At 31.8% G+C, this 27,857-nt stretch overlaps 2 protein-coding genes across 6 annotated transcripts in view; both read left to right on the top strand.

The window, feature by feature from the left end:
• Positions 1-3,184, top strand: part of Sbp2 (SECIS-binding protein 2) — a 33,416-nt gene extending 30,232 nt beyond the window's left edge. For 3 of the 5 annotated variants that reach the window (XM_075367184.1, XM_075367186.1, XM_075367183.1), the window contains exon 8: positions 1,182-2,921. In XM_075367184.1, the coding sequence (XP_075223299.1) occupies positions 1,182-1,370 (189 nt within the window). In that variant the 3' untranslated portion in view covers positions 1,371-2,921. Of the gene's footprint in view, positions 1-1,181; positions 2,922-3,026 lie in introns of those variants that run through there. The other 2 variants (XR_012756543.1, XR_012756544.1) reach the window with 2 other exon arrangements.
• Positions 3,185-10,840: 7,656 nt separating this feature from the next.
• Sbat (LSMD1 domain-containing protein Sbat) lies at positions 10,841-21,093 on the top strand. The gene is made up of 3 exons (XM_075367182.1): positions 10,841-11,098; positions 12,351-12,570; positions 18,629-21,093. Exons 1-3 carry the CDS (start codon positions 11,021-11,023, stop codon positions 18,736-18,738), a joined length of 408 nt encoding a protein of 135 aa, XP_075223297.1. The 5' UTR covers positions 10,841-11,020; the 3' UTR covers positions 18,739-21,093.
• The last annotated feature ends 6,764 nt before the right edge of the window (positions 21,094-27,857 follow it).

Raw genomic sequence — 27,857 nt, 5'->3', positions numbered from 1 at the left:
ACAAATTTTCATGATGAAGAATGTGACAGTCGGTCATCACTAATAATGGATAATTTGAATGAAAAATTTAAGAAAACTGGTGCTTCGCTTTGTCACAATCTTCTTTGATATTTCAGAATCTTTGATTTATGAAATTCGTTACACACAAGGAAATATATCTTGCTGTAGTGCGTGAATTTTTGTAGCATTACTAAAATGAAGGTGATTAATTATTTTATCACATTATTACCAGGGATAAAATCTGGATTCCTTCTTTGAACATCGAGACACTGTAGCAGCGAGTATGATGGCTGCATTCATCTTCTAGATAGAAGTTTAAATAAGAATGTTTGGTAAAGAAGGTTATGGCTACTGTTTTTTGGGACAAAGGGTAGGTGTCTTGTCAAATTTAGTGATTGCAGAACTGCTGTGAATGCTTTGAAGAAGGTAAAAAATTGTAGAAGAGCTATAAAAAAAAAGATGTAGAATTTGTTTTTGCATTACAATTTCCATGCACACATAGCAAATCAGATAGTGGGGCAATCGTAAAAATTTGTCAGAAAATCTTTAATCATCCACCCTTTAGCTCTGATTTAGTTACAATTTTTTTTCTTTATCTTAAACAGTGGCTTGTTATCACAAAAGTTGGACAGTGACAGTGAATTGAAAATTGCTGTTACTTTATAGTTTAAGTCACTGGCGGCGGAATACCTTGAAGAGAGGTTGAAGAAGCTAGTGAAACTATGAAAAATGTGTTGAAGTTGAAGGCAGCTATGTAGAAAAGTAATAAATAAGCATAGTTTGTTTATATTTTTCAGTTTTATTTTTATTTCAAAACAAACCTTACTTTAAGAGTACACCTTGTATAATAGTTTTTGAACAACTCATAATTGTTGGCGCTATCAGATTTTACAAGTAATGATGGTAATGCATTACCTGATATAATATTTTACAATATTCATCTGATGAAATCCATGAACAGAAAAAGCTTTTATATAAATTGATAAGTCTGTATTAAGCTTGCTACTTTGGTATGATCATAGATTTTATTGGAATATTTAAAATTTTAATATCCCAACTTAATTATATTTGATTTAGGAACAAAGCCATCATATTGAATTTACTTTTTAAAATGGATAATGCAAGTGAAATTAGCCAGGTTTGTTTTTCTAAAATTTTACATGTATTTTCTTTTTTTGTAGGAGGATATTACCAGTGAATGCATAAGATCAATGTTAAACACTTTAACTCTAAATGGTGACAATAAATTTAGTAATAATAATAATAGATCTAATAGTGATGGAAGTGGTGCTTATATTGATGATGAAGTTGGTGCCAGTAGCAATTCTTTTATGGCTGCAATTTTACGGTGCTCTAAGAAAGAAAAATAGAAATTATTAAACTTCTTGTATTTTTAACACTGTTAAAAACATGTGAATATCTACTGTGATAAATACTAAATAATAAATAGAAATGCTTTAAAAGCACAATGCTTGTAAAATAATCAAAGCTAAATGAAAAAATTCATAAAAATTACAACAGCATACTACTTGTGGTCACTGACTGTCCAAGAATTGCAATATTATAACAAAAAAAAAAGTAAGATCAAATATTGTCAGTCCGAGTCTTAATTTTAGATCAATTTTGGTAGAATTAGTTGTTTATTTGATTAGATTATAATATTTTACAGAAAAAGCACAGATGAAGTACAATATATGCATAATTAAATTAATAAATTATAGCATATTGGTACTACTACGCTGTACCTGATCTACAATATTCATTTAATAAAGCTCAGGTTTTAGTACTTAACACAAGCATTTTGATTTACTCTAATCAAACATAATACACTTTTATTGAAGTACTTAAAATAGATTTCCTTTAGAATAGAACTAGTTTTAAAAAAATAAAAAATATTTTTCTTCCCTTCAATTGTATAGCAACATAAAAAAGACACTATGTATAAGAAAACTTTTTCAGTCCCAGCAAAAACTGAAAACTTCTTAATAAAGAATTGTTGAGCTTTTCTACACTTTTTTACGTTTTGCATCCCTTTTGTATACATGAGGTGCATAGCATAAAATGAATTTTGAAATGGTAATAAATATTCCTAATTTAGATGTATATGAAAATTAGAATTTAAAATTATGTTATTAAAAGAGTTTATTGCAAATTTAGCTTTTGAGGGATTGTCCTTGTAATATTCAATTATTGAAATTTACAGATATAAAATTTACTCCCAAATATTTGTAATTATTGGCTATATGAATTTTTTTATGCTCAATCTTTAGATGTAATTTTTAATTAAATATAACACTTAACTGGCTGACATAACCTATAGATATAAGATTGAGCTGTTAGATCATTGTTTGGTGGTCTACAGTCTATATGAATATGTATCATGTAGACTGATATTTAGTAATTTTAGTGTTAACTTAGTATTTTTGAATGTACAATATTTTCTAAAGAGAATAAGTTTTAGACAAGAAAGTGCCTTATAATAATACTTCTATTAGATTTTATAAATTACAGAACCATTTAAAAAGATCTACCAACAATTTAAAATTAAAAAAACACTTTTTTATCTCAATTTAATGCTTACAGGAATATTTGCTCAAATAATTTTCATTAACACTTTCTGAATTATGATTTATTCTCTATTTATTTTTATATATTTATATTCTTCAGATTTTAATAGTATTTGTACCTCTAATTATTAATACAGTCTTAATCATATTACTTTTTATAATTGATTGTGTATTTTGTGATGCTGCTCTGATCGAGGTTTTGCTAGAGTGATTTCCCGTGATCCATCCAGGCAAATGCTGGAGCAGATACTTTGTTTTTGTATGGAGTAGCATATCTATCATTCCTGATGTAATTTAATCAATCTGATGTAATTTAATCTAATTCTGATCATTCCTGTGTAATTTATTATCATGTAAAAATCAGAATAAAAAATTTATTTATATATAATCTGATTTTCTTATTAATCTTGTGTAATTTTCTTTCTTCATTTATGTCTTGGATTTTTTTTGATCCTCCAGTTGTTACATATACATCACCCGATATGCTATCAGATGACATTTTTTTATAGAGGTGATCATATGCGGGCACAAACATAAAAGGGATGTTAAATATATTAAGTTTTAACTATTATAGACAGCAGTTTGGTTGACTGGACAATCTATCAAAATAATGAGTGATGTTTTTGGACTAGTTCCCCACCTATTATGTATTGTAAGTAAATGAATATGTTTATATATATTATTAAGTTAAACAACCACTTACTGAAATTAGTTGAAATATTCACTTTGTAGAATTTAAATGCAGTGCAAGCAATATTATTTTCCAGTATATGTGATACACTAAAAAACGTTTGTGTTAAAAATTAAAAAAATTGACCAAGTGCACAAGTTTAGATTTGTCTAGTTTGGCCTACGTTTAATATCTTACAGAGTAGCTTTAAATAAATTGTTTTGGGTTTCATTTCAGAAAAACAAATATTACATAGATAGGAATGTAACAGTTAATTTCTAGTTGTGCATCGACACTTTGCAGCTACATAAATTGACTGCATTGAGTGTGTGCATCTGTTGGTTGATATACTAAGTTCTTCAAGTGATCATATAAGTGGAGTCTGAAATTCATACCTGTTAATGAAATACCATTATAAAACTGCCAAAAAACCTTGATTGGTTGTCAATTACTGGCTGTACAATAGAAATCCTGAAAGGATTCTACTGTACAGTTGAGAGTGCCATAAATGAAACAGTTGTTCTCTAGACGTATACCTTTGAAGCCCCATTGTTAGTTGAAAACTACGAAAATTATATGTACAGTGCCAAAAACAAGATTGACCTTGTTCTATGAATTAATTAAGCTTGCCAATTTTCCTCAGATTTCTCAAAAGAGTGCATTGCAGACCTGTCATAGATCATTTTTCCAGATGTTACCATGTATTCACTTATTCCTACCTCATCCATGCAAAATTTCAAAATTTATTTGCCACAATGAGTGTGGAATTTTAATCTTTCCACACTCATTAAACAAACAGAACAGTCATTTGTAAAAAAAAAAAAAAATGCTCCACTTTGAAGCCATGTACCCATTTTTAAAACAACCTCAGCCATACAACTGCTTTCACAACACTGCTGATGATCACTTTCATCCAACAGGTGTAGTCATATCCATTATTATTAAATGAACATTATGTAGATTTCATCTTAATTGGAAGAATTTTACTACTTGTCTTAATGAGAAATTTTGTGTAACTCCTGCAACAGTGATATGATGCGTTAAAACCAAAACAAATACTAAATGGAATATTCACTGTGGTCAGTAAATTCCAAACACATTGAAATTCTATAGTATTGAAACAAGATAGCAGTCACCATCTTACTCTTGGTGACAGAATTGTAATGTATTATAAATTATGATTAATATCACAAAGAGTAAACTATAAATTGACTGAAAATTAATACAATAGATAATAATTTTTACAATTACACTTCATTAATTGTAGTTGGAGACTAAATGATAAGACCCAATGAGTCTTCCAATTGGTTGCTTCAACCAGTTGTTAACCTAGTAAGTTTAGTGACAATTCCTGCTACTCCTAGTATATAATGACAGGAGTGGATATAGTCCCATTGGTAGAATATAACGGTTTCAGAATTTTTAAATTGGAGTTTTTTTAGTAATTTTTAGTAAGTTTAGTGACAATTCCTGCTACTCCTAGTATATAATGACAGGAGTGGATATAGTCCCATTGGTAGAATATAACGGTTTCAGAATTTTTAAATTGGAGCATGCTTGTAAGTGATGTCACCATCATTGCAAGACTGCTAACATTAAAATGTAAAGTTCAAAATGAACCAATTATGTGCATGTCAGAATGATTATTATTTCATCATAAGTCTCCTATAACTGCTGGTCGGCAGCTGTTTAAAGATTATCTGTAGCTCAGGCACCCCCGTAATCTTTTGCTATGCTGGGATCACAAAAGATTATTTTTGGAACTGTAGTATGTTTTTATAAACTATGAGATTTGTATGAACTGATTGAAATATTCTAAAATACTACATCTTTATGAGTCATCAAATCTGTACATGTTGGCACACAAGCATGGTTACCTATTGTTTTTTGTTTTTTGTTTTTTTAACTGATTATAACTATAGACATTTACATTCTGAAACTATTTTTTATTTACTTTTAGATACATTTACAGACACAATCCACATTTACTAACCTCTCCTGTGCTTCGAGGCGTAGGGAAGTCACATGTTATTATCACAAGGTAACTGCCTTACTTTGTGATTACATTTGTCCTGCCGACAAATGTAATTCTTAGCATTTCTTTGTTCAGGAACAAAGTAACAAAGACCCGTGGGGTATTATTTACTGAGTGCTAGGGCATAAACAAAAGAAGGACATTCGTCTAGCCACTTTCTTGACCAGGCAAGGAGTGAGCTCGAAGAAAACTGAGATCCTACATACTTTGTTAGATGATCTTTTGCTGAAAAATGACTTAGCTGTAGAAACTGCTTATAACTGTTATGTTTGAAACGATATTGCCTTTCATCGCATGGATGCTTTGTCTTCAGAAGTTACTGAGGCTGAGGTGCGTGAGATAATCTATAGCTGTGGCAGGGGTAAAGCTCCTGGCTTTGATAGAATAATGGTGGAGCTCCTTTTTGTTCAGAAAACGTTAGTGGGAATATGCAGTAAAATAATTAACAAAATGTTATTTGTAGGCTAATTTCCAGTTTGTTAGAAAAAAGGAATAGTTAAATTGTGGTTTAAGGGTGATGGCAAGGATCTCAGTGTTAGTTTCTCATATTGGCCTCTTACTTCATTGCCAGTTATTGGTAAGGTTTTCAAGAAGATACTATACCTGCGTATTAATGAGAGGTTGACATCGCAATGGTTATTGATGGAGGATCAGTGTGACTTTCATCTTGGTAAGAGGACGGAAGATGCTATTTTATGAGTTTTAAGCATTGTCAAGAATAATAGTTCTGGGTATGAATTGGGGATTTTTCTTAACATATCCAGGACATTTATCAATTTGTGTTGGCCTTCTACTTTATTTCAATTACAGAGATCTGGGTATATCAGAAATAAAATTCAAGTATTGCATAGCTATTTTGGGCATTGAGACATTCTGCTTGGTGGTGGCCACGAAGTGAAGAAGACACTGTCTAAGGGTTGTCCCCAAGGCAGTGTGCTGGGCTCCATATTGTGGGTTGAGGAGTTTGATTCTTTGATGCAGTTGAGGATGCCCGGCGACTGATGCGTTGTCGCTTAAGCCGATGTCAGGCTGATGCTGGTCGAAGGATGTTCACGGAATGAGGTTGAACTCCGCGTCTTGTGCATGCAGGATACTTGAGCTGTGGGGCTGTCAACATAAGATGGCATTTAGCCCCGTTAAAACCAAGATGATGCTACTGAAGGGCCGTTTGGCTGTGATGTGACGGGTCCGTGTTTCAATATCAGCCATCGAATTTGATGTGTTCGGATTCAGAAGTACCTCGTGGTGTTTTTTGACGAAAATGTTCATTTTAAGGAGCATTTACAGTACTGGTTTTCGCAAAGAAAACCAGTAGTACCTTCTTTGGTATTCGTGTGATTAATCCGGATTGGGGTCTGAATTTTAAGACAATGAGTAGCCTCTATAAGAGTGTGTGTGAAGCAATTATGTTGTGTACCAGATCTGTTTGGGCAGATAGGCTAAATTTTAAAACTTATAGGGGCATTTTGTTGAGGGCCCAACGACTTTTGTTGTTAACAGTGACAGGTGGTTACGGTATAATTTCTCGTGAGGCTGTCCTGATGACTCCTAGAATAAAACCTATTGATTTTCTTTCGCTTAAGTGCGAACAACACTATTTTGCAAAGAAGTTGGGTCAGCTAATTTCTGCTAGAATAAAGAAGTTGAGAATGATGGATTACAATTGTGGCCGACTAGGTGGGATGAGATGGCTGCAGGGCGTTACGTACATGATCTTTTCCTTGGTGTGACGAGTCTGCAGAGCACCTCTTGGGTGTCTCGTAATAAGTATATAACTGAGTTTCTTTCAAGCCATGGTGCTTTTAGGGGTAGGTTGGCTCATTTCAGTCTGGCTTTTTTGGGTCTGTGTCTGTGGTGTGATATATTAGATGATGCCTTTCATGTTTTATATGACTGTCATCAGTGTGATGAAAGACGATTAGAGATAATGAGGCAGCTCGGTGATATTGGGTGTACTTTAGATTTTAAATGTTAACTGGAGCCAGTTAAATGGTTAATTGTGGGGAACTTCATGAAATATTTGGTTTTAGGCGAGTTTCGGAGGGCGTATATGATGAGGAGTTCTAGTTATCCGGGTGGTTAGGGACCGCTTGGCGTTCTCTGATCGCCAAGATAGGCGCTCCATAGTTTTGTTTTTGTTCTGTTATTTTGTGATTTTTGTTTTATTCGTTAGTAGAGATATAGCTCAAAATTTAAATTCTTTGATTCTATTCAGTTCTGTTTGTGGTTTTGTTTTGTGTTATTGATAGTACGTTCTAACACCGATGGAAATGTCATTCGTGGCATTTACATCGGTGACATTCTGACGAAAGCAAAGTTGTTAACTCGAGATGTTATTCAGTCTGTGGGTTCAGAAGATGACCTTCAGTAAAGCCCATCAGGGTTAGGTACGGAGGAGCTGGCGTGGCAACCGAAATCGTCACATGGCGGGATCTTTCCCTTCGGGATCAAGATGTTCTGCCATAACCGTATCGAATATTGAAATTGTTTATACTAATTGTAAAAATTTACCATTGTTTTTTTTCAGTATCAAATAGAATGCTAATGTTGTTTTTCAATCTCACACAATCTTTGCTGTGTTGCATCTACTGTTGTTTTATTTTGAGGAGCCACTAATAATTCCGACACTTTTTTTAACGTTTTTAATATGACTTGCATTATATTCTTGTGTTTTAAGAATTAAAGATAAACCCCAATCATTCACTCCTTTTTTACCTGCAATATCGCCCTTATTAATTTTTTTCTTAAATGTTATAATTTTAATTGTCTACGTGAATAAAAAATGTTTATGCTAACACTCGTTGGAAAGAATTTTAACGACGTCTAAACGTCGTTTGGAATAAGTGGGCAGCGGATAAAAATGTGATGATTGATCTCTTTCTAAAGGAATAAAATAAATATAACGAAAATAAATTAAAAATTTTTAATAATATTTTTCAAATAAATTACAAAAATTTAGCTATCCCTAAAATTCGGCCGCTTGCGTGCAACGCACATATTGCACAATAGGTCGTGGTGGCCCTGGATGTAACATATGAGGTGCGACAATAAAGTAATGAGACTGATTTTTCTTTGCAAGATGTGGCAACCCTGCAGCTTGCGTAGGCACACTATCTTTGACCTTGGTCTATAAGCTACTTCTAGTCCAAGCGGCACATTGATGCGACTGCTCAGTAGTGAGTGGTGCTGTAATAGGTGAACACGTGTTTGTGTCTCTCGTCACAGAAATGAAACCGCAAAATATTGCGCAACGGTATGCCATTTCTTTTTGCGTTAAATCGGGTGAAAACGCGACGACAACTTACGGTAAGCTTCAGAAGGCTTTTGGAGAGGAGGTTATGTCAAGAGCTCAAGTTTTTCGGTGGCATAAAATTTTTAGTGAAGGCAGAACGAATGTTGAAGATGAAGACCGCAGTGGACGACCATCAACCTCACGGACAGATGTCAACTTGACCAGGGTGCGTGAAATCGTACGATCTGATGGAAGATTATCCGTGAAAATGATTGCAGAAGAACTCAACATCAATCAAGAAACGGTTCGTCTAATATTAACTGAAGATCTTGGTATGAGAAAGATTTGTGCAAAAATGGTCCCCAAAAATCTCACACAACAGCGAGAAACACGGAAAAATGTGGCAGCCGATCTGTTAGAGCAAACGGAAATCAATCCAGATTTGTTGAGCCGTGCTATCACTGGTGATGAAGGTTGGTTTTTTCAATACGATCCAGAAACAAAACGTCAAAGTTTGCAATGGTACTCAAAGGGATCACTCAGACCAAAAAAAAATCTCATGTCAAAGTCAAAAGTGAAATGCATGCTTGTGTGCTTCTTCGATTCCAAGGGAATTGTTCATAAAGAGTGGGTGCCTCCTGGACAAACAGTTAACCAATATTTCTACAAAGAAATTTTAGAAAGGCTTCGTAAACGAGTTCTTCGTGTCCGTGCCAACATTGCTGATAATTGGATTCTGCATCACGATCCGCGTAATCCGCCATCCCATACTGCTCTGTCAGTACAGCAATTTTTAACCTCAAAACAAATTTCAGTACTACTACAGCCACCTTATTCACCAGGTATCGCTTCGTGCGACTTTTTTCTATTTCCAAGAGTCAAAATGACGGTCAAGGGACACTATTTTCAAACAACACAAGATGTCCAAAAAGCTGTGACGAGGGTCTTGGAAGATATTACAGAAGATGAGTTCCAGAAATGTTACCATCAATGGCAGAAGCGCTGGAATAAGTGTGTCCAATCAGAGGGGAACTACTTTGAAGGAGACAACACTAAACATGACTAAAACGGTAAGCAACATTTTTTTTCACATCAGTCTCATTACTTTATTGTCGCACCTCGTATATTTTTTTGAAAATAAATCTATTTTGTTGTTATTGCTGCAACAGAATTGTGAAGAGTCGTTGACTAACTAATACATTATAATACAGCTGATTTATTTTTAGATTAGCTTTCTTATGAAAGTTTTATATGAAGCACTTATAATTATCATTTTTCTTTAAAAAATATAATTTATACGACTGCATTTTTATAAAGCAGCAGTTCCCATCATACTATTTGAAATTTTTTTTGTTTAACCTCCGGGACCACCGTTAGGTATTACTTCAGATGATGAGATGAATGACAATTTTTGTAGCGTGTGAAAATGTTATGCCTGACCGGGACTCGAACCCGGGACCTCTGGATGAAAGGCTGAGACGCTACCACTTGTGCTACGGAGACCGGCACTATTTGAAATATTGGTGGGAAAAAACGAACGTGTTTGTAGGTAACGAATAGGTTTTTACATAAGCTTAAATTACACAATAATCTTGAGCAACAAAATAATTTTAAATTATTAATAATACTTTAATTATTTCTTTAAAACAAACTAAAATTATTTACTTTAACACTAATGTAGTTCTAAAAAAATAAGTGACATTTACAAGCAACCATATTGGTAATAATGTAGCGATCGGTAATCATCGGGTGGACTATTTTCAACGCGGAAAATTACTTCCTTTCAACAGAACATACTACTGAAGTAAAGTTTTGAAGTGAATTTGGTTTTTAATTACCTTGGCTCTGTCTTTTTAGCATCCAGTCCTAATTTATGAACGGTTGCACTTCTGAATTTATTTTGTAAAACCGTTTATTCTAGTATTATGACATTACTTAGTAATAACTATTAAAAGAAACAAGCTTTGGTATGATATAAGTTGCATTTTTTATGATTTTTTATTGAGAAATTATTGCTGTCTACATTCAGGTTCATTCTTTTATTTGCCACACTTTAGGTTTCTTCTTTTGTTATCCAGATAGAGTTTTATTTACGTTTTCGAACATAGAACAGGCAGCGCTGTTTATGAGAGAGATTGTAACAGCTCTTCATTTGCCTAGTATATTATCTTGTATATAATATAAAAAAATTTACCAAAGCAAAGTACTGTCTGAGTAATTTGAGATTTTTTTATGAGCTTTTGAGAAATGATTTTTATTTCAAGATTTTTATTTTTGATGTTTTATCTAAATGGCAATCTATCAACGTTAAGTGGCATCACTGCCTGTAACATATTAACGCTTATCATTCTAATGTTTACCTCGTTCCTAACCTATGTTTCAACCATGGTAGTTTCCGTAAATGTAATATAATTATTGTTAGTGTTTCAATTTCTGTTTGATGCAATGAATTTCTTTAAACGTACTTAGGATTCTTTATATTTTTGGGATTGATATTTGTGAGATCTGGATAAAAAATGCATTCTTCAGAACAAACGTCAGAGCACGATTCGCTTGAAAAACAGAATTCTTCTGAAAATATGAACTGCAGTGGGGTAAGATTTAGTGATTGTATAAATTACTGTTTAAGTAAATTTGTAATACTCCCGTATCTTTCGAAAAAAAAGTAATATTTTTATTTAATTATTCGTTTTTTTACTGTTCGATATACAAAATCATCAGTGATTTTGTGATTATATTTTGACTTTTACAGTTTGTTTCTATTTAGATTGAAAAATGAAGAATGGATCGTTTCAAGTGTTATTATCTATCTATTGTAAAAGTTTGATTATTTATTTACAAGCTTGATGTTAGATTAGTGAGGTCGGATAAATGGAAACGTATATTAGCAGTAGAAACAAATGATTCATTCTTGGAATGGATAGTTAATATCTGTCGTTTTATGTACCGACAGTGCATAAAACCATTTCTCTGTGGATTTTTCATGTAGTTCTACCATTGTTAATCTTTTGGTTTATGCAACTATTATAGATAATATATTTTGTGACATAATTTATCATTTATGAATGACTTGTTAGATGATAAATTTTCATGTGAAGATCAAATTATTGATTTTGTGTACAAATAAATCAGTCCACTGCAATTCTTTGATCTTAATCGTATCATTTCACTTGTCTTAATAAAATGCTTTGTTGTCATTATTAAATTTTATTGTCCTACTTATATTTCTCTCAAAATTAAACATTTCTTGAGCTACTTCGTAAAGTGAAAACAAGTTTTCAGGATAGAAAGGCCCTTTTTCTGTAGTTACTTTAGAAAAACCTAATCATTAAATGATCTATTAATAATTCTTATAAGTATAAAATTTATGTTTAAGAACAGTATTATTCTCTTGGGTTTTTAAAAATACCTGTTGAATAAAGGTTTTTATATATATATATATATATATAATTGTTTCTCAGCATTATATCTTTGAATTCTTTGAAAATTATTTAGCTTACAAATCTTCATTAAATACTTCTTAAAGTAGAACTTGTTGCCAAATCCTAACAAAATAGGGGATTGTTTTCTATTTAAGTAATAGGAAGGCTTACCATGAGCACAGTTTATTCTTTCTAGACATTCAGCTGATGCCTGTAGTTGACTGTAACTGCAGTGAACTGGAATGAAATAATCAAGCACTTAAATTGGTAGTATCTAAATAGATCCTATCACCCATATCAATACTGCTTTAACGCTACTGTTAAACCACCTTGTCAGTTTGTCGTATTTGAATTCTACTTAATTGTCACCTCTAATTTTTATATGTTAATAGATGAACAGAAAATAAATTATTTTTCTTTACAGGTGAATAATAGCAGCAGTAGTTGCAGTAGTGCTAGAAGCAATCAGAGTTCAAAATCTTCTAATGACAGAGAAGAAACTGGTAAAGATAAATTATTTAGGTGGATAAATAAACAGATGAAGATTGAAATGACAGATGGAAGAGTTTTAATAGGGATCTTTTTATGCACAGACAGAGATGGAAATGTTATTCTTGGATCTTGCAGTGAATACCTTACTGAAGGTACATTATCATCATATATTATTGTTTATTATATATAAGTGCATATTACTATTGTAAAATTATTGTTGTGCTAAGTGCTGCAAAAATCTCTACTTCTTGATTGAAATTAACATTTGTGGCCAAATTATCTTTCCTAAACACAATTATTGTGGCACTGAGGTAAATTATTTTGCATTATCTCGAATTTGTTTTATTTCTTCAAAATCAAATGTAATTGCTTCTTTTAGTTCTTTAACTAGGTTGTATGGACTGTAGTCATAGAACATGCTTTTTTTTTACAATGCTCCAAAAGAGAAAGCCAAAGGTGTGAGATTTGGAACTTACTTCTACGGAACACTTTAACTAGTCACTTTGGTGTACTTCAGACTGTAGTAACATATGAAAAATCTTAAAAATTTATTTGTAGCTCTTGTTCAGCTGTAAATAAATTTTAGATTTACCTATAGGCTACAAATAGCATGTATAGGTAGATCTCTAAATAATTCTGTCCTGCTCTCGGAGAGAGTATTCTACCCCAAAGGTTATTCCTATTTGGTTCAAGCAAGATGTATTGTTTTCAGGTAAACTCAATCTACTTGACATTTAAAAGTTTACTCATTATTCAAAAAATATATTAAGATTGTTTTGTCTGGCTTTTTTCAATATCAGTTCAATGATCTGCAGCCTATAGCTGAGATCATCTGCAACACCATGTACTACATTTACCATGGTTATGATCTAAAAAGTTTAACTGGTGTGGAATATTTCAACTAACATTTTGAATGACTGTTTGTAAAACATTGTTTATTTTTCTTCCGTACTGCTGTTTCAGGCTTACTTCTTCTTGGACAGTGTTAATAGTACCATGCTGTTAATAAAACTGTTAAGTTGTAGTCATATGAGTTGGTAGTATTGAGCAGGAACTATTATCCCAAAAATAATTATTACTGTGAAATCACATGAGTGCTGTGTTTCTAGGGATAAATATTCTTAAAAAACATGGTGTTCTTTTTTTATTAAATTTTTATGAACACAAATAACAACATAAACAGCATCTCATGGGTTGTGATCAACTGTTTAACATGTTCATGGTATATAATGAATAAAGTACCTAGTATGCTAAAAAATATTTTTCAATAAATACCTACCAAATATTGTATTGAAGTGTAGAATGTACCTAAAATCTTTTTTTAGGGCTCTTGTTTTGCAATTTGTGATGTCATAGAGTGATATTCATATCCAAGTAGTGCGCACTGCGAATGAACTGATTCCAAGCCAGCCATGCAATGTTCCCTTTGTTCCAGCTGGTTTCTTTTGTAACTGCTTTCTTTTATTTATTATTGTGTACATTTCCTTGTCAAACTGTGAAGAAATGTAAGTGACAAGTCTTATCCTTCCACTTATCCTTCCAGATGGGATCATAATCCCATCTGCATATTGGGTAATGGTTTTGCCTTTTTTCAAAACTGTACTTTTAACTAAATCTGGGGAATGCTTCGATCAATTTGTAGAGTACCACTACAATATTTATCTTTTGCAAGAAGTTTGGATTACACTATTATAATAGTTATCCATTAATAATGAGTGTGATTTAATAATTCATTCATGAGATACAGTTGGACTTTTTCACAGTGACCTTTCCCTGGAAAAAAGTCATTGCCTCCGCCATAAACAGCAAACTTAAAAATGAGCCCTACTTGAGGCTGTAGTTGTGGCGCTTGCCTTTTACATACTGTTTGAGTGTAAGCCGGCCTCTTCAAAGTATCATTGCTTCATCAATATATAATTCTAATAAGAGAGATATATAATACGAGGGTTATTTTTTTTTCAAGGTCGGATCGATCGCAAAATAAAAATCAGATGAACCTTTGCACAAATGTGTTGCGCAGCTTCTCTAGTATAGCCTTCAATCACGCCACATCACTTCGTTTAGTTCTGAACACGCAGCTAGCACGTAAACATGTCTACAACAATAACATGTCCCGCCAAGTGTGAAGTGCGTGTGGTAATTAGATTTCTTCATGCTGAGGCGTGTAATGCAGCTGAAATTCATCGATGAATAAGTAATGTGTACGGTGAAACTTCAGTGAGTGACAGCAAAGTGCGACAATGGTGCAGGAACGTTAAAGTAGGACGTGCAGATATTCATGATGCAGGCGGTCAGGGAAGGAAGCGAGTGTCAACCAATGATCTTGTTGAGTGAGTGGATGAGGCAATTCGAGAAAATCGTCGTTCAAAATTTCTGTATTGAGTGATTAGTTTCCTGAAATTTCAAGGTCAGCTCTCTACACCATTGTGAGTGAGAGACTTCAGTACCGCAAACTGTGTGTGAGATGGGTTCCCAAGATGTTCCCAAGAACACGTGCTAGCTGCGTGTTCAGAACTAAACGAAGTGATGTGGCGTGATTGAAGGCTATACTAGAGAAGCTGCGCAACACATTTGTGCAAAGGTTCCGACCATCACAAAACAATGAGAATGGATGCCTCCCTAACGTTTCTCCAGCGCTACCACAATGAAGGAGAAAATTTTTTGAAATTGTCACAGTGGATGAGACATGGGTCCATTTCGAAACTGAAGAAACAAAAGAACAATCCAAACAGTGGATGCATTCTCATTCTCCCAGTAAAACAAAGAAGTTCAAGCAAACCTTCTCCAACAGAAAGTGTATGGCTACTGTGTTCTGGGACCGGAATGGAGTTCTCTTGGTGGAATTCATGGAACGTGGCACGACCATCACTGCAGCCTCATACTGTGTGACTCTTCAACGTCTGTGAAGGGCAATTCAGAATAAGTGGAGAGGAATGTTGTCATCAGGCATTGTCTTTCTCCATGACAATGCTTGGCCGTACATTGCAGCTGTAACAAAGAAGCTCCTGCAGTGTTTTCATTGTGAAGTGTTTGATCACCCACCGTACAGCCCGAACTTGGCTCCCTCTGATTTCCACCTCTTTGCTCACATGAAACGCTGGCTAGGAGGACAACATTTTGGCACAGACATCTAGCTGCAGACCAGCATAGAAACATGGCTGAAAACACAGGTGGCTCTGTTCTATGACGAGAGTATTGGAATGTTGGTACCACGCTATGACAAACGTCTAAATCAGAGTGACAACTATGTAGAGAAATAGTGTAACTGTAAGTACTTGTTACAAATAAAAATTTTTTTGTTTTCACTGTGGTTTTAATTTCATAATTGATCGGACCTTGAAAAAAAAAATAACCCTCGTATATCAACATCATTGTTATATTAAAACGATCTATTAGTAGTCTTACTTTGAACAGACGATCAGTATTAGGCAATGGCTGGTCAACTTGGAAGACAGGAAGTTGAGGAGCATTGACTTTTGAAAAATACAGATACCTAAGAATTAATAGAAAATGATCACAGCTCATGTACTGTCTAAAAGCAGGTAAGTTGAAGAGTCTGGGTTTTCCAGTAGTCCTGGAGTCTATTGAATTTAATGGTTCTTGTGTGTAGCAAAAATCAATGAAGACTTTTAATTCTGGAACTGTGAGGTCTTTCCAACAAGTTATGCGAGATTTTTCAGAAGTTGAAGAACCACAGAACAGTTCAAAAGCGTATTCATTCATATTTCTGCAAATCAACTCTAAAAAAATATTGTCCACAAGTAAAAGAAACCAGTCTATTAGTCTGTTTTCCCCCCCGGAATTGGTACCAATAATCCTCTTATCTCTTATAGGCCTGAAAGGAATTTGCTTTAATCGTAGAGTATTATTTGCCCAAATGGGATTTATTTCATCATCCAATTCACTTTTGGATGACTTCTCTGATGTGGAGTTTATATCAAGATTATGTTCAAAATCTATAAGTTCATCATCGCTGAGGTGTTGCACAACTGTATGACAGGTATCCATTGTTAATAATAAATTAGATGAAAAAAAGAAAGTAAAATGAACTACAATAAAAATTGTGTTAACTTACTGGTTCTGATACTACGAAATCGGTGTAAAAATAAAAAACAGAATTGGCAGGAAACCAGATACATAAACTATACAAACAATATCTACTTACAATGCACACACAACATACGATCTACTTCTGCCAAGAGTTGAGCTCAAACTAAACCATAACAAACATTATAATAATGTTACTTGTAAACGAGTAGTACGTCTACTAGTGGATGACACTACTTGGATACGAGTAGCCTGCACTGAATGTATTAAATGGTGTGTAATACTCCATAGTCGTAAATTTAAGAAATGAAAATAACAGTTTCAAAGCAGGAGCATGTTTTTAGATTTCAGTGGTTAGTAACATTTACTTGGCAAATTTTTTAAATTTAACTTTCTAACATTGAAGTTGTTTTTATTATTTTAAAATTTGGTTATTGTAAATAATTTATTATTTCAGACTGTTTTCATAATTTATATTTAACTTATTTTATAATCCTGGATTTTTTGTGACATTCACTAGATTAGGTGTTTTCTTAGAGGTTGTTTCTTTTCAGTTCTATTCTTTTTTTATCCACTGATTATGATTAAAATTTTTTACGCTTGAGAATTATTTCAAATAGAATTGTTTTAGTCAACCGATATATACTATCATGTCAGTGATTAAACCTACCGCAGACCAGCATGAAATATTCACAGATATAGTGATAGAGAAAACAGTTGTGAACTGTCACATCAATAAAATCCATGAGTTTATTCACATCAGATGAAGAAGTAATATATATATATATATATATATATATATATATAACTTGCCTTGGAAGACATATTTGTATCACTATACGAATACCAGTATTTTAAGTGTTTACCTTGAAATTGTTTTATTTAGATAGACTTCGATGAGGGTGGTTTGGAAAGTAACATCCTTTTGGCTATAAGTTTTGCTACAAGTTTTTTTTTTGTATTTGTTTTTTAAACCAATCTATTTCTATCCAGTCAGTCTTCAACATCCTTGTATAACTCAACATCTTAAAAGCCTCAACCCTTTTTGTTTACTTTTCCTGTTTGTTCATGTTGTATCCTAAAATATTGCATATAAATATTGTTAAGAATTGTCATCTTACTCCTAGATCTATGAATTACACTATCAGACTTCTTGTCTGCATGAAAGCATTCTTTGTTTGTCTCAGTATACTTTTAATATCTACCTAAAACTTCATCTATCATTTTTCAATTTTTACTACCTAAATAATATAGTTGTACAAATTATGGTATATGGTAATCCTGTAATTCGTTATTCTACTTTCTCTTAAGATTTCAGTAAGTTTTTTTATTTTTTATTTCCAGCAAATAACATTTTCATCATTAACTTCTTTTCATTCTTGGATTGTTCCTCTTACATTTTTCTTTTCTTTTCTTTTCTGTTTGCATTCTTTTGTATTCAAATTTAAAAGTAATTGTCAGTCTATACCCTCTGTGTACCTCTTTATGAAATACATCTCTATTTTTTAAATTGCTTTCCTTTCTTCATCTTTTACTCCTTAAATTCATACTATCTAAATGTTGGATAGATGGTAAAAATCTTATTTTATATTAAAAATACATTTTTAAGATCTGAAACTAGAATTGCCTAATTTTGTATTTTAATGTTGAATAATTATTTAAACATTTTTTATTGTTTTAAATGAAATTTGTTTTTTTCTTTTATATCTGTTTATCTGATAAATTGATTTAATAAAGAATTTCTTTGTGCATTTTTTATTTTTAAATTTTTACTGTGTACCAGTACAGTTTGTGAATTGAAATTGTGATCATCTGAATGTCTATACTACATAAGCTATTTCCTTGCAAATGATCTTATTAAATATTTTTGATACATGAAATTAGATTGATAGTGTTGATTTTTTTCAAATTAGTTTGTTCCTCTTTTTTTGGTACGGTAACAATTACATTTGTTTTAAAATCTGAGTATAGTTCCTTAAGTATTGTAAATTATTAATAATTCTAATAACCTTTACAGCCTACTTTTCCTGCCTTTCTAAACAAGATAATAATTATGATAGTCTATTCCTACTGCATCACTTAATATAGTAACTTATTTTATCACTTTATAAAACATTAACAAAAATTATATTTGTACTGTTATTAGTTGTTTTTTCATTTCAGTTTGTGGATTCTTTGATGAACCTAGAATGCTCGGTTTAGTTATGGTACCAGGACGACATATTGTTTCAATACATCATGCTCCTGATAACATAGAGGGTGAAACAGCTTGACATTCTGTTAATTATGACATTTTGTAAAAAGATTATGTGATTAATTTATAAATATACTAATGTGTAATTTATGTACATAGGATATCTGTCTTAAAATAGGTACAGTAGAGTCCATTTTATCCAAGCTAATATGAACTGAGATTACCTCTGATAACAATTAACTTGGTTAACAAGGAAAAGTAGATTTTAGAAGTATAAATGGTATAATACATGGTAATAATTTATACATTTTTTTTTTTAGTGATAAAGATATTTTTATTAATTTATATTTCTACAATTTAAATGTAAGTATCAATTTAAAAAATTAGAAATAAAAGTTTTAACAACAAAGAAATACTATATTTACAATTTTAAAGTTAACAAAAATCTAAAAAAAAATGTATTATTTGAACCAAAAACAACATTGCCCTGAATTAAAAACAAATCAAGAATAAAATTAACAGAAATTTTGGGAATAAAAACTTCATGAAATGAAAAATAAATGACAACCTATTAAAAATAACTTTTTAAAGAAATCTGTTAATGGCTTCTTTTTTTAATTTTGTTTAGCAGCAGTCTTGTTTAACCAACATCTTAACATCATTAAATCACATGGTGTGGATTCCTCTTGTTGTTCAATATAATTTATGGTTTCAATCGATTTTAGTTCTTCAGAAGCTGATATATTTTTTTTGTGATTCTGTTTTTCAGTTTTATCAATTTCATCTTTTTTGTTTCAACAACTTATTAATATAGGATCTATCAATTGATTCTGCAGCTGGAATTTTTCTTGTAAGTTCAATTAGACACTTCATCTTCATTGTCGGTTCTTCCTTCAGTTTGAATGTCAGCTTGAAGTAACTTTCACCATGATTTATTCAATGCCATCTGTTTCATGTTGTCCCATGCTTCTGCAATCCAATAAACATCTTTTAATGAAATCAGTTTCACATATTCAATTATAAATTTCTTCTCTTCCAGTTCTTCAATGTTTTTTAACATCTGCGTCTGTAGGTTTTTTAAATGTTATATTACCCCTTGATCTAAAGGCTGAATGATAGATTTGGTGGCAAGAAGAAAAAATGCTTTGATTTCTCTGCTAACCAAAGTTTCTGCGTCTGTATGAGTTGGAGCATTACATATCACCAACACAGCCTTTGAGTTAGAATTTTGCTATTTAAAAACTTCTGAACTTCTTGAATGAACTCTCTAAAAAACCAATTACGAACAGTAAAGATCCAACCACACATTTTTTTGGTTCTTGTAAGAAACAGGCAAGCTTTTAATGAAATTCTTTTTAAATGCCTAAGTATTTTTTTTGATTTTTCAATAACCATAGGTTTCATTTTAAGTTTGCTAACAAACAACAAATAACAAACAGTTATTCGTTCCTTACTTCTTTTATAACCTGGTGTCGACTTTTCTTCTTAGCCTGCTAATGTTTTTTAGTAGTAGCTTTCTGAAATTGAGACCTCTTTCATCATAATTAAAAATTTGGTCCAAACTCAATTTCTCTTTCTTTAAAAATTCATTAAAAGAAGTTTTAAATGGAAGCATTATTTTATCATTTGTCGATAACTTTTAACCACTTATTTAGTTGCTGAATACCATAGTTTCTTTTTCAGCAATTGAGCCACCCAATATTGGCAGAAAATTCTTCTTCGGCGTCTTTAAATTTGGAATGAAAATAAATGGCTTTTTTCTTTAAGCATAACATCAGTAACTGGAGAGCCTTTTGCTCTTAACGGAGTAAACCATACGTAGAAAACTGCTGATGTTTTGTCATGATCACATTTTTTCATTGTCTTACAAGCTGGATTTTCCACTCTGCCATTGGCTTTCTGTGAACACCATTTTTCAATTTCACTATGGTTTCTTTTCCAACCACCTAACATTACTTTTCCAATACCTAACTCAGATGCTACCTTTTTGATTGATTCACCATTATCTATCTGCCATATTGCAATTAATTTTGTTTCTAGTGAAATAACTATATGCTTCCATTTACTATTATTTACGTTACAAAATGAAACATAATTAATAAACATGTACAGTAATTGTATAAACACTAAATAATTAACAACACTGCGCAATCTGTAACTGTATAGTGGACTTCTGAATGACTGATGACAAAAGAAGAAGAATTGTGGAATGTAGCATGTGGGGGGAGCAACTCAGCATAATGTCATTGACTGATTGACCTTCAGTCAGCCAGCCCTTGGTTAATAAGGATCTCAAATATCAGGACTCAGTTAACAGGGGCTCTACTGTAATTTAATATTAAGTACTTATAAATAAAAAAGTGACTGTATATTCTTTAGATTTATTGTTATTTTTTTCTTAAATTGTTTATAATAAAAACAGTATTTATATATAGTTATTATCTCAAAAGCTGGTTTGAGCTGTCCAGTTTTACTACTAGCTGCTAAATAGCCCTTACGAGATCTTGAGATCATCAGTCAAACATTATGCTAAGGGTTAATTTCCTTTCCTTCTTGAAAGCATACATTATTTTTAATGTTTACTATATTAGTCAAATAAAAATTTACATTCTAATAGTAATATATTCCATTGTCTTTTATCCCCTCAGATTCATGGACAAACTTGTAAAAATAATACATATCCATAAAATTTTTTTACACTTAAAAATTTTGTAAATTTTCTATTGCTGAAAATATTTCAGTTGATTTTATATCATCACTAATTGCATACCCAGCTACACCCGGATCTTTTTAACAGTCTTATGAAATTTCAGAAAAATCTTTCATTGAAGATTATCCACTTAATATCTGAAGATTTGATTATTTCTTCTATTAATTATAGAATTTTAATTGAAGGAATTGGGATGAATACTAGGATAATTGCTGGCATTGTGGTTCAGATTGTTTCTGTTGCTTTTCTTTCTTATTATAAAGATGATTTAAAGAAACTGAAATTAAGCCTTTCATTGAAATCATTTATTGAATCCATAATTTATTTTCATTTATTGAAGCCTTTCATTTAATCTTTCATTGAAGATTATCCACTTAATATCTGAAGATTTGATTATTTCTTCTATTAAGTATAGAATTTTAATTGAAGGAATTGGGATGAATACTAGGATAATTGCTGGCATTGTGGTTCAGATTGTTTCTATTGCTTTTCTTTCTTATTATAATGATGATTTAAAGAAACTGAAATTAAGCCAGTTTACTCTTTTGTTTTAAAATTTTAAATAAATGTGAGTTTATGAGATATAAGTTGCAGGTACAAAATATACCATTTGTATTTGAAGATTTGCAGAATGAAATTAACACCCCGTTATAATCAAATAAGGTATGCCCTGAATAATTCTTGAGACACTTCCCCCTGTAAATGATAATATCAGGCTCAGTATGTTATCATATCTCCCAGATAGATAAACATCTTTTGTGTATCTTTAATAAAATTTTCTCTGACAAGGTGTTTCCGTATTCTTGGTCAGGCATTGATTATCCCCATTCTGAAACATGGTAAAGATAAATTAAGCCTTACAAGTTATCGCTCTATCCCCTTGACCAGTACCCTGTGCAAGGTGATGGAACAAATGGTAAACTATTGTTTAGTGTGGTACCTTGAAACACCCTAATTGTCCCAGAACATTGCAATTTCCACCAGAGTAGATCACATAGTTGCCCCGGAAGCTACTATTCAAAACGCATTTTTATATTGCCAACACCTGGTTGCTGTATTTTTTAATTTATAAAAGCCATATGATGGAGGAGAGGAATCCTAAATTAAATACACTTCATGAGTGGAGTGGAAAAGGTAACCTCCTGATGATATCTGGAAGTTTCACTCAAGAAAACGGGAGTTCCTCAAGGAAGAGTCTTAAGTGTTATTTTGTTTGTCATAGCCATAAATAGTATAACAGACTGTGTGAAAACCAATTGTGAGTTCTTTATTTGTAGATGAATTTTCAACTTATGTAGGGTGTAGAATCTTGGGTAAAGGTGAGAGAATAACTTGACTTGGCTGCTGTAAGAGACAATAACCCGGTTAGAATTGTGGTGTAATTCTACTTGATTTACATTTTCCCTGGAAAAAACCAAGTGCATTTGCTTTTCCCGGTTGAAGAAATGTTGACCCTCAGCTATATTTACGTGGTGGACCAGTTGAAGTATGCACACGGGTTAGATTTCTAGGTTGCTGTTTGACCAACAACTAACATAGGTGACACATTTGAATTTTTGTCAGTATAATAAATAAAATACAAATCTGGCAATTTTACAAAATGAATTTTATAATATTAAAAGTAATACAAATCCTGATGTTACAGTTTACATGGATGGTTCATGGAACAGTTGTACACTAGATGTTGGTTTTCATTTTGTAGAATATACATGTTTGGCTTTCCCAGCATCACCAGTATTTTCATTGCAGAACCGTATGCCATTAATAAGGCCTTACATATAATTAGCTCAAAGTATCAACATGTTCTTGTTTGCTCAGATTCCATGAGTGCCCTACAGGTGATTAATGATGTTCATTAATCACCTCTAGACACCCTGTTGGTTATCTCTGAGATTCATTGTGTCATTTCACAAATGACTAAATAATACAACGGTGAGCTAATGTTGGATCTCCATCCATGTAGCAATTACAAGCAATGAGCACGCTGGTAGTGCTCATTGCCTGTAATGTAAAGTGCTGGTAGTAAAGGAGGCTTGTTTCCAGCCTCCTTACACTGATTGCATCATTCCTAATGATATTGTATTTTTTCTGAAGTGGATGGTTCATGATGTCTGGCAAAGTGATTGGAATGCTACCATGAACAGTAAACTACCCAACTAAGAACACTGTTTCACCGTGGAGCTCCTCATACAGAAATAACCTTCAAGAGGATGTTGTTTTCTGTCATTTGCGAATATGGCACACTAAGCTCACTCTTGGATATCTGATGGTTCAAGCAGATGCACCAGTTTGTGCTCGCTGCGACTGCCGACTGACAGTGCACCTCATCCTTGTGGATTGTATCTGTTATGCAGCATTGCATCGCAAGTTTAACCTAGGGCCTAACATACAAACCACTTTAGGGGATAATGAAATGTTTCTATCTGTAGTTTTGCATTGTCTTAGGGCCATCTACCTACATTCAAGTATTTAAATTACTGTAGTGAGTTTCAGCTGTTCATACCAATTGCTGTAAAGCAGTTGGTTATTGTATTACTTTGAGATATACAATGTGATATATCTTTGTTTACTACAAGAAGTATATCATGTCCGAGTGATGATAACACAGAAGCTTTTTCGTCCAGGAAAAAGCAAAAAAAAAACCTTGATTATAACGTAAATTATAAGATAAAAAATAGATGTAGCTAAAGTCTGTTTTGTTTTATGGGTAACAGGAATATTACAATTATAATTAATTGGAATTCTCTCTACATAATATGTATGTTTATTGTAGGGAGTAAGATGTGGTGGCTACCTGAAAAGCACAGTGCAATGATTTCAGCCGTATTTAAAGTTACAAAGTTATTAGAAAAAAGGTTTGATGATTATTACAGTAATGAATAAAGTTATTGATTTTTGTTTAGAGGACTCTGTAAATTGAGTAGCTACATAAAAGTTAAGATTAAAGTATAGTATGAAAGATTTGTAATTTTGTTTATAGGCCTGTACTAAGTTGTGTGATATATTCCTTGTGTTGGAATAGAAGATGGTTCTAAAGATTTGAAATTGAATTGTGAAATAAACAAATGTTCAGAAAATTTAAAGCAGTCGGTGACACATTTTATAATCTGATCTTCAAATGTAGTAAATAGCTAAATGTTGAGAAAAGACATTTGCAATTAAGATAAACTTGTGCAGCAAGCAAGAGAATATCACAGTATTGATTGAGGTTGAACTAGGAGCATATTATAGCAAAAAAATGGTTCAGAAGCATAGTAATATAACTATGCTTCTGAACCATTTTTTTGTTAATTGCTCATGAAATTTACTATGAGTCATCCTAAATTCAATAGCTACAAAGTTCAGAAGCATTATAGAATGATCCATGAAGGAAAGGGAAGGAAAAGGATTAAGAGACTGTCCAATTTGGGAATTATAGACGTCTACATGAGATTATTCAGATCTCATTTCAAAACAAGAATGAAAAGAAAAGCATGAATTCCTGTAGATAATTTTTTAACATATTGAAACAGAGAATTCAATTTATTTCCAAATGCTAACTACAGAATTTTATGAAACTATATTATGGGATTTTTTGCTTTTAAGAGGATAAAACTGTTAAGGCCTGTTTGTTCCTCAGGTACCTCAAGCTTCATAAATTAACAAAAATTACTCATTTGGGAATTTGAAATTTTCTTTTCAAAATGAACCTTTAAAAAATAATTTAACATTTGTATTTTTTCCCAAAAGTATTCATATCCTTAAGAAATTCAGTTGCTTAAACCATGTCAATACGTTCAAGTAATTTTAAATGTATTATTATAATGTTTAATTAATTTTTTTTAATGTATTTATCATTAAAAAGAATCAAATAGGAGAAAGAGAGGCCTTCTTCCTGTCTTAAAGTATAACCACAGCTCCCTCAATTAATAGTAATTGAAATTAGGAATATTCATACTCGTATTTATTTTTGTTACCCCAAGAAAAATTAAAAAAAGAACATTAGATTTATGAGCTGCACTGCTCCCAATGGGCTGTATTCCCAACAGCCCTTTGAATTAACAAAAATTGAAATATTCCTATATTAAACTTTTCTTTATCAAAATATGTTCTATTTGTGAAAATAATTTAAAAAATCATATAGGTCAGCTGACATCCACCTAACAGTTACTTTATTTTTCTAATGTGGATGGATAAATTATATACTATTTAGAAAAAACAAGACTGTGAAATGAAATCAGGAATTTCTGGGATGAAATGTTGAAATACTATCTTATTATTATTGTTAGAATTTTTTTAACCACATTACTAAAATAAAGTGGTAATAAAGTTGTTATCAATAATAACATAGAGCATAATAAAATTTAATTTGAAACCTAATGTAAAAATAAAGTCTAAAAAGATTTTTATTACTTCTTTCCAATACGTTTATGCTTAATAGTTAATAGTCAATAACTTTTTTTTAGTTATCACAGATTCTTAATTATATTGTTTCTCAGGATTTACTTATATCAATAATACTTGTGGGGTGGGAGGCAAGTCCAAAAACTGTTTTAATACTGCTATGTGTTGGCTAATGGAATGTACTTTGTGTTAGTAGTTAAAAGAAAATAAAGAGGTTAGTCTCATAGATATATTATTTTGAAGTAAATAGTTACTGGGGAAAATGGATGCAAGTCTAAATTCTCCAGGGGGAAAATGGGGCAAGTCCAAGAATTTTTGATCTGTAATAACCAGCCTGTTTCTAACCAGTTGTTTTACTATTCATATTTTATTAAGCGATGTATACTTTTGAGAATAAGCAGTGAAAGGATATTTGTGGTGTTGTTTACAACTTCTCTATATTAACTCAAATTGTGCTAGTAATTCTTTTTTGGTTTCTTTTAAATAGGTGTTATGGAACAATTAATTTATGAACCTGAAAATTAACTACTTGAAACACCATCTGCAGGTGAGAAGTGTAAAATGTTATAGAATAAATGATGCTAATAAGAAATTTAGAAACCCATGAAACAGGTAACCAGTGTTTGTATACACTTAAATGTTTTGAAAATATAAATGCAGATGTGGTGATTTAAAATTATAAAACATTGGCAACTTGGCAGATAATGAAAAAAAAAGTCTATGCTCATTGCCAGGTTAATTGTTCTTGATGAACAGCAAAGAAGGTATTGGAATGGTGGGCACTGAGGGACAAGGTTATCAGTATCGTGTTAGGTTTGTAAAAGAAGATAATTTTACAGAAATAGTGTTAGCCAGAAGGCATATTTCCATCCAAGGGATTAATAATAAAAGCTTGAAAATGTTCAAAAACATTTAAAAAGATACTTGTGCTGTGCTTTCTGATTATGAGGTAAACATACAAACCAATTTTTTAAGCTCTCAGAAGAAACAATAATGCAATACATACAAAATTATTTAGAGTCAGAAAAAGTCATTACAGCTTACAGAAAACAAAGAAATTATATCTGCCAGAAGAACTGACTGTTCAAAAGATTTATATTCGTACACCGAAGCATACCCTGCCCTTTTTGGAGGAAAAATAGATGACCTGGAAGAGTTGATGGGTTTCATTCAGAACATTGTAAAATTTACTATACAAATTTATCTCAAATAATCTTTTGACAAGGTTTTTTTTTGTTGCACTCTGATAACTTTAGAATAAAATACTATTTTGAATGTTTTGTAATTATTTTGTAACTACTTTTTTTACCGATAAATGATGAGATGAAGTTAATGACTGTTATCATTTTTTATTATTATGAAGTTATTTGTTGTTAACTGTTATAGAGTTTACAGAAAAATTAAATTTATCTGAAACCAAGAATAGTAGTGTGATGTTAATAATATTAAGTGAAAATACTAATAGCTTTTTTCTGAAATAGTTTTATTATGTAATTTTATTAACTTCTTGCTGTACATTATTTCAGTTTTTGGATTTACCCTCTGAAAAAATGTGATTCACCTCTTTCTTCCATTCCAAAATATGAAGTTTATTACTTCCCTTACCATATTTTATTTTATTTTTAATATGTGGGTTGTTATTCCGTATAAAATGTAGCACTGAAATATATTAATGTAAAAGTGAATCCATTTTTCGGTTGAAAGTCGTTTGATTTTTAACTTTAAAATTGTTCAACTGTTAAATTACAAAACTGAATTTGTCTATACTAACATACATAAACTAGCCCAATATACAAAAACTAACCTATACTTTCCTTGTACTTTGCAATAATAATTTGTTTTACAGGAGTTCACTAAATATATCACATTTTTAAAAATGTGAGAGGGCTGTAGCCTGTAAATACTGATTAATTATTTAGTTTTGTTATGTCTGCAATCTAAGGTTATAATTATAATTTTAAAATTATCATGATATACTTTTTTATTTCAACCAGTTTTCCCAGCTTCTGCCAGATCTGTGTGTGTGTGTATAGGCAGATGCAATTACTAATACTGACTTGCTAGGCCTGTAGCTGCAAGTGTAAGTGTACCAGTAGACATGTAGT

This window comes from Lycorma delicatula, chromosome 5, assembly GCF_047948215.1.
Source record: "Lycorma delicatula isolate Av1 chromosome 5, ASM4794821v1, whole genome shotgun sequence".
Classification (NCBI taxonomy): Eukaryota; Metazoa; Arthropoda; class Insecta; order Hemiptera; family Fulgoridae; genus Lycorma; species Lycorma delicatula.
This window is presented reverse-complemented; position numbering and strand designations above follow the sequence as displayed.

Excerpts from the sequence above, each read along its gene's own strand:
- Sbat (XM_075367182.1), top strand. The coding sequence starts at position 11,021 with ATGCATTCTTCAGAACAAACGTCAGAGCACGATTCGCTTGAAAAACAG. Across the intron at positions 11,099-12,350 it reads AAAATATGAACTGCAGTGGG|GTGAATAATAGCAGCAGTAG; the intron begins GTAAGATTTAGT and ends TTTTCTTTACAG. Across the intron at positions 12,571-18,628 it reads CAGTGAATACCTTACTGAAG|TTTGTGGATTCTTTGATGAA; the intron begins GTACATTATCAT and ends TTTTCATTTCAG.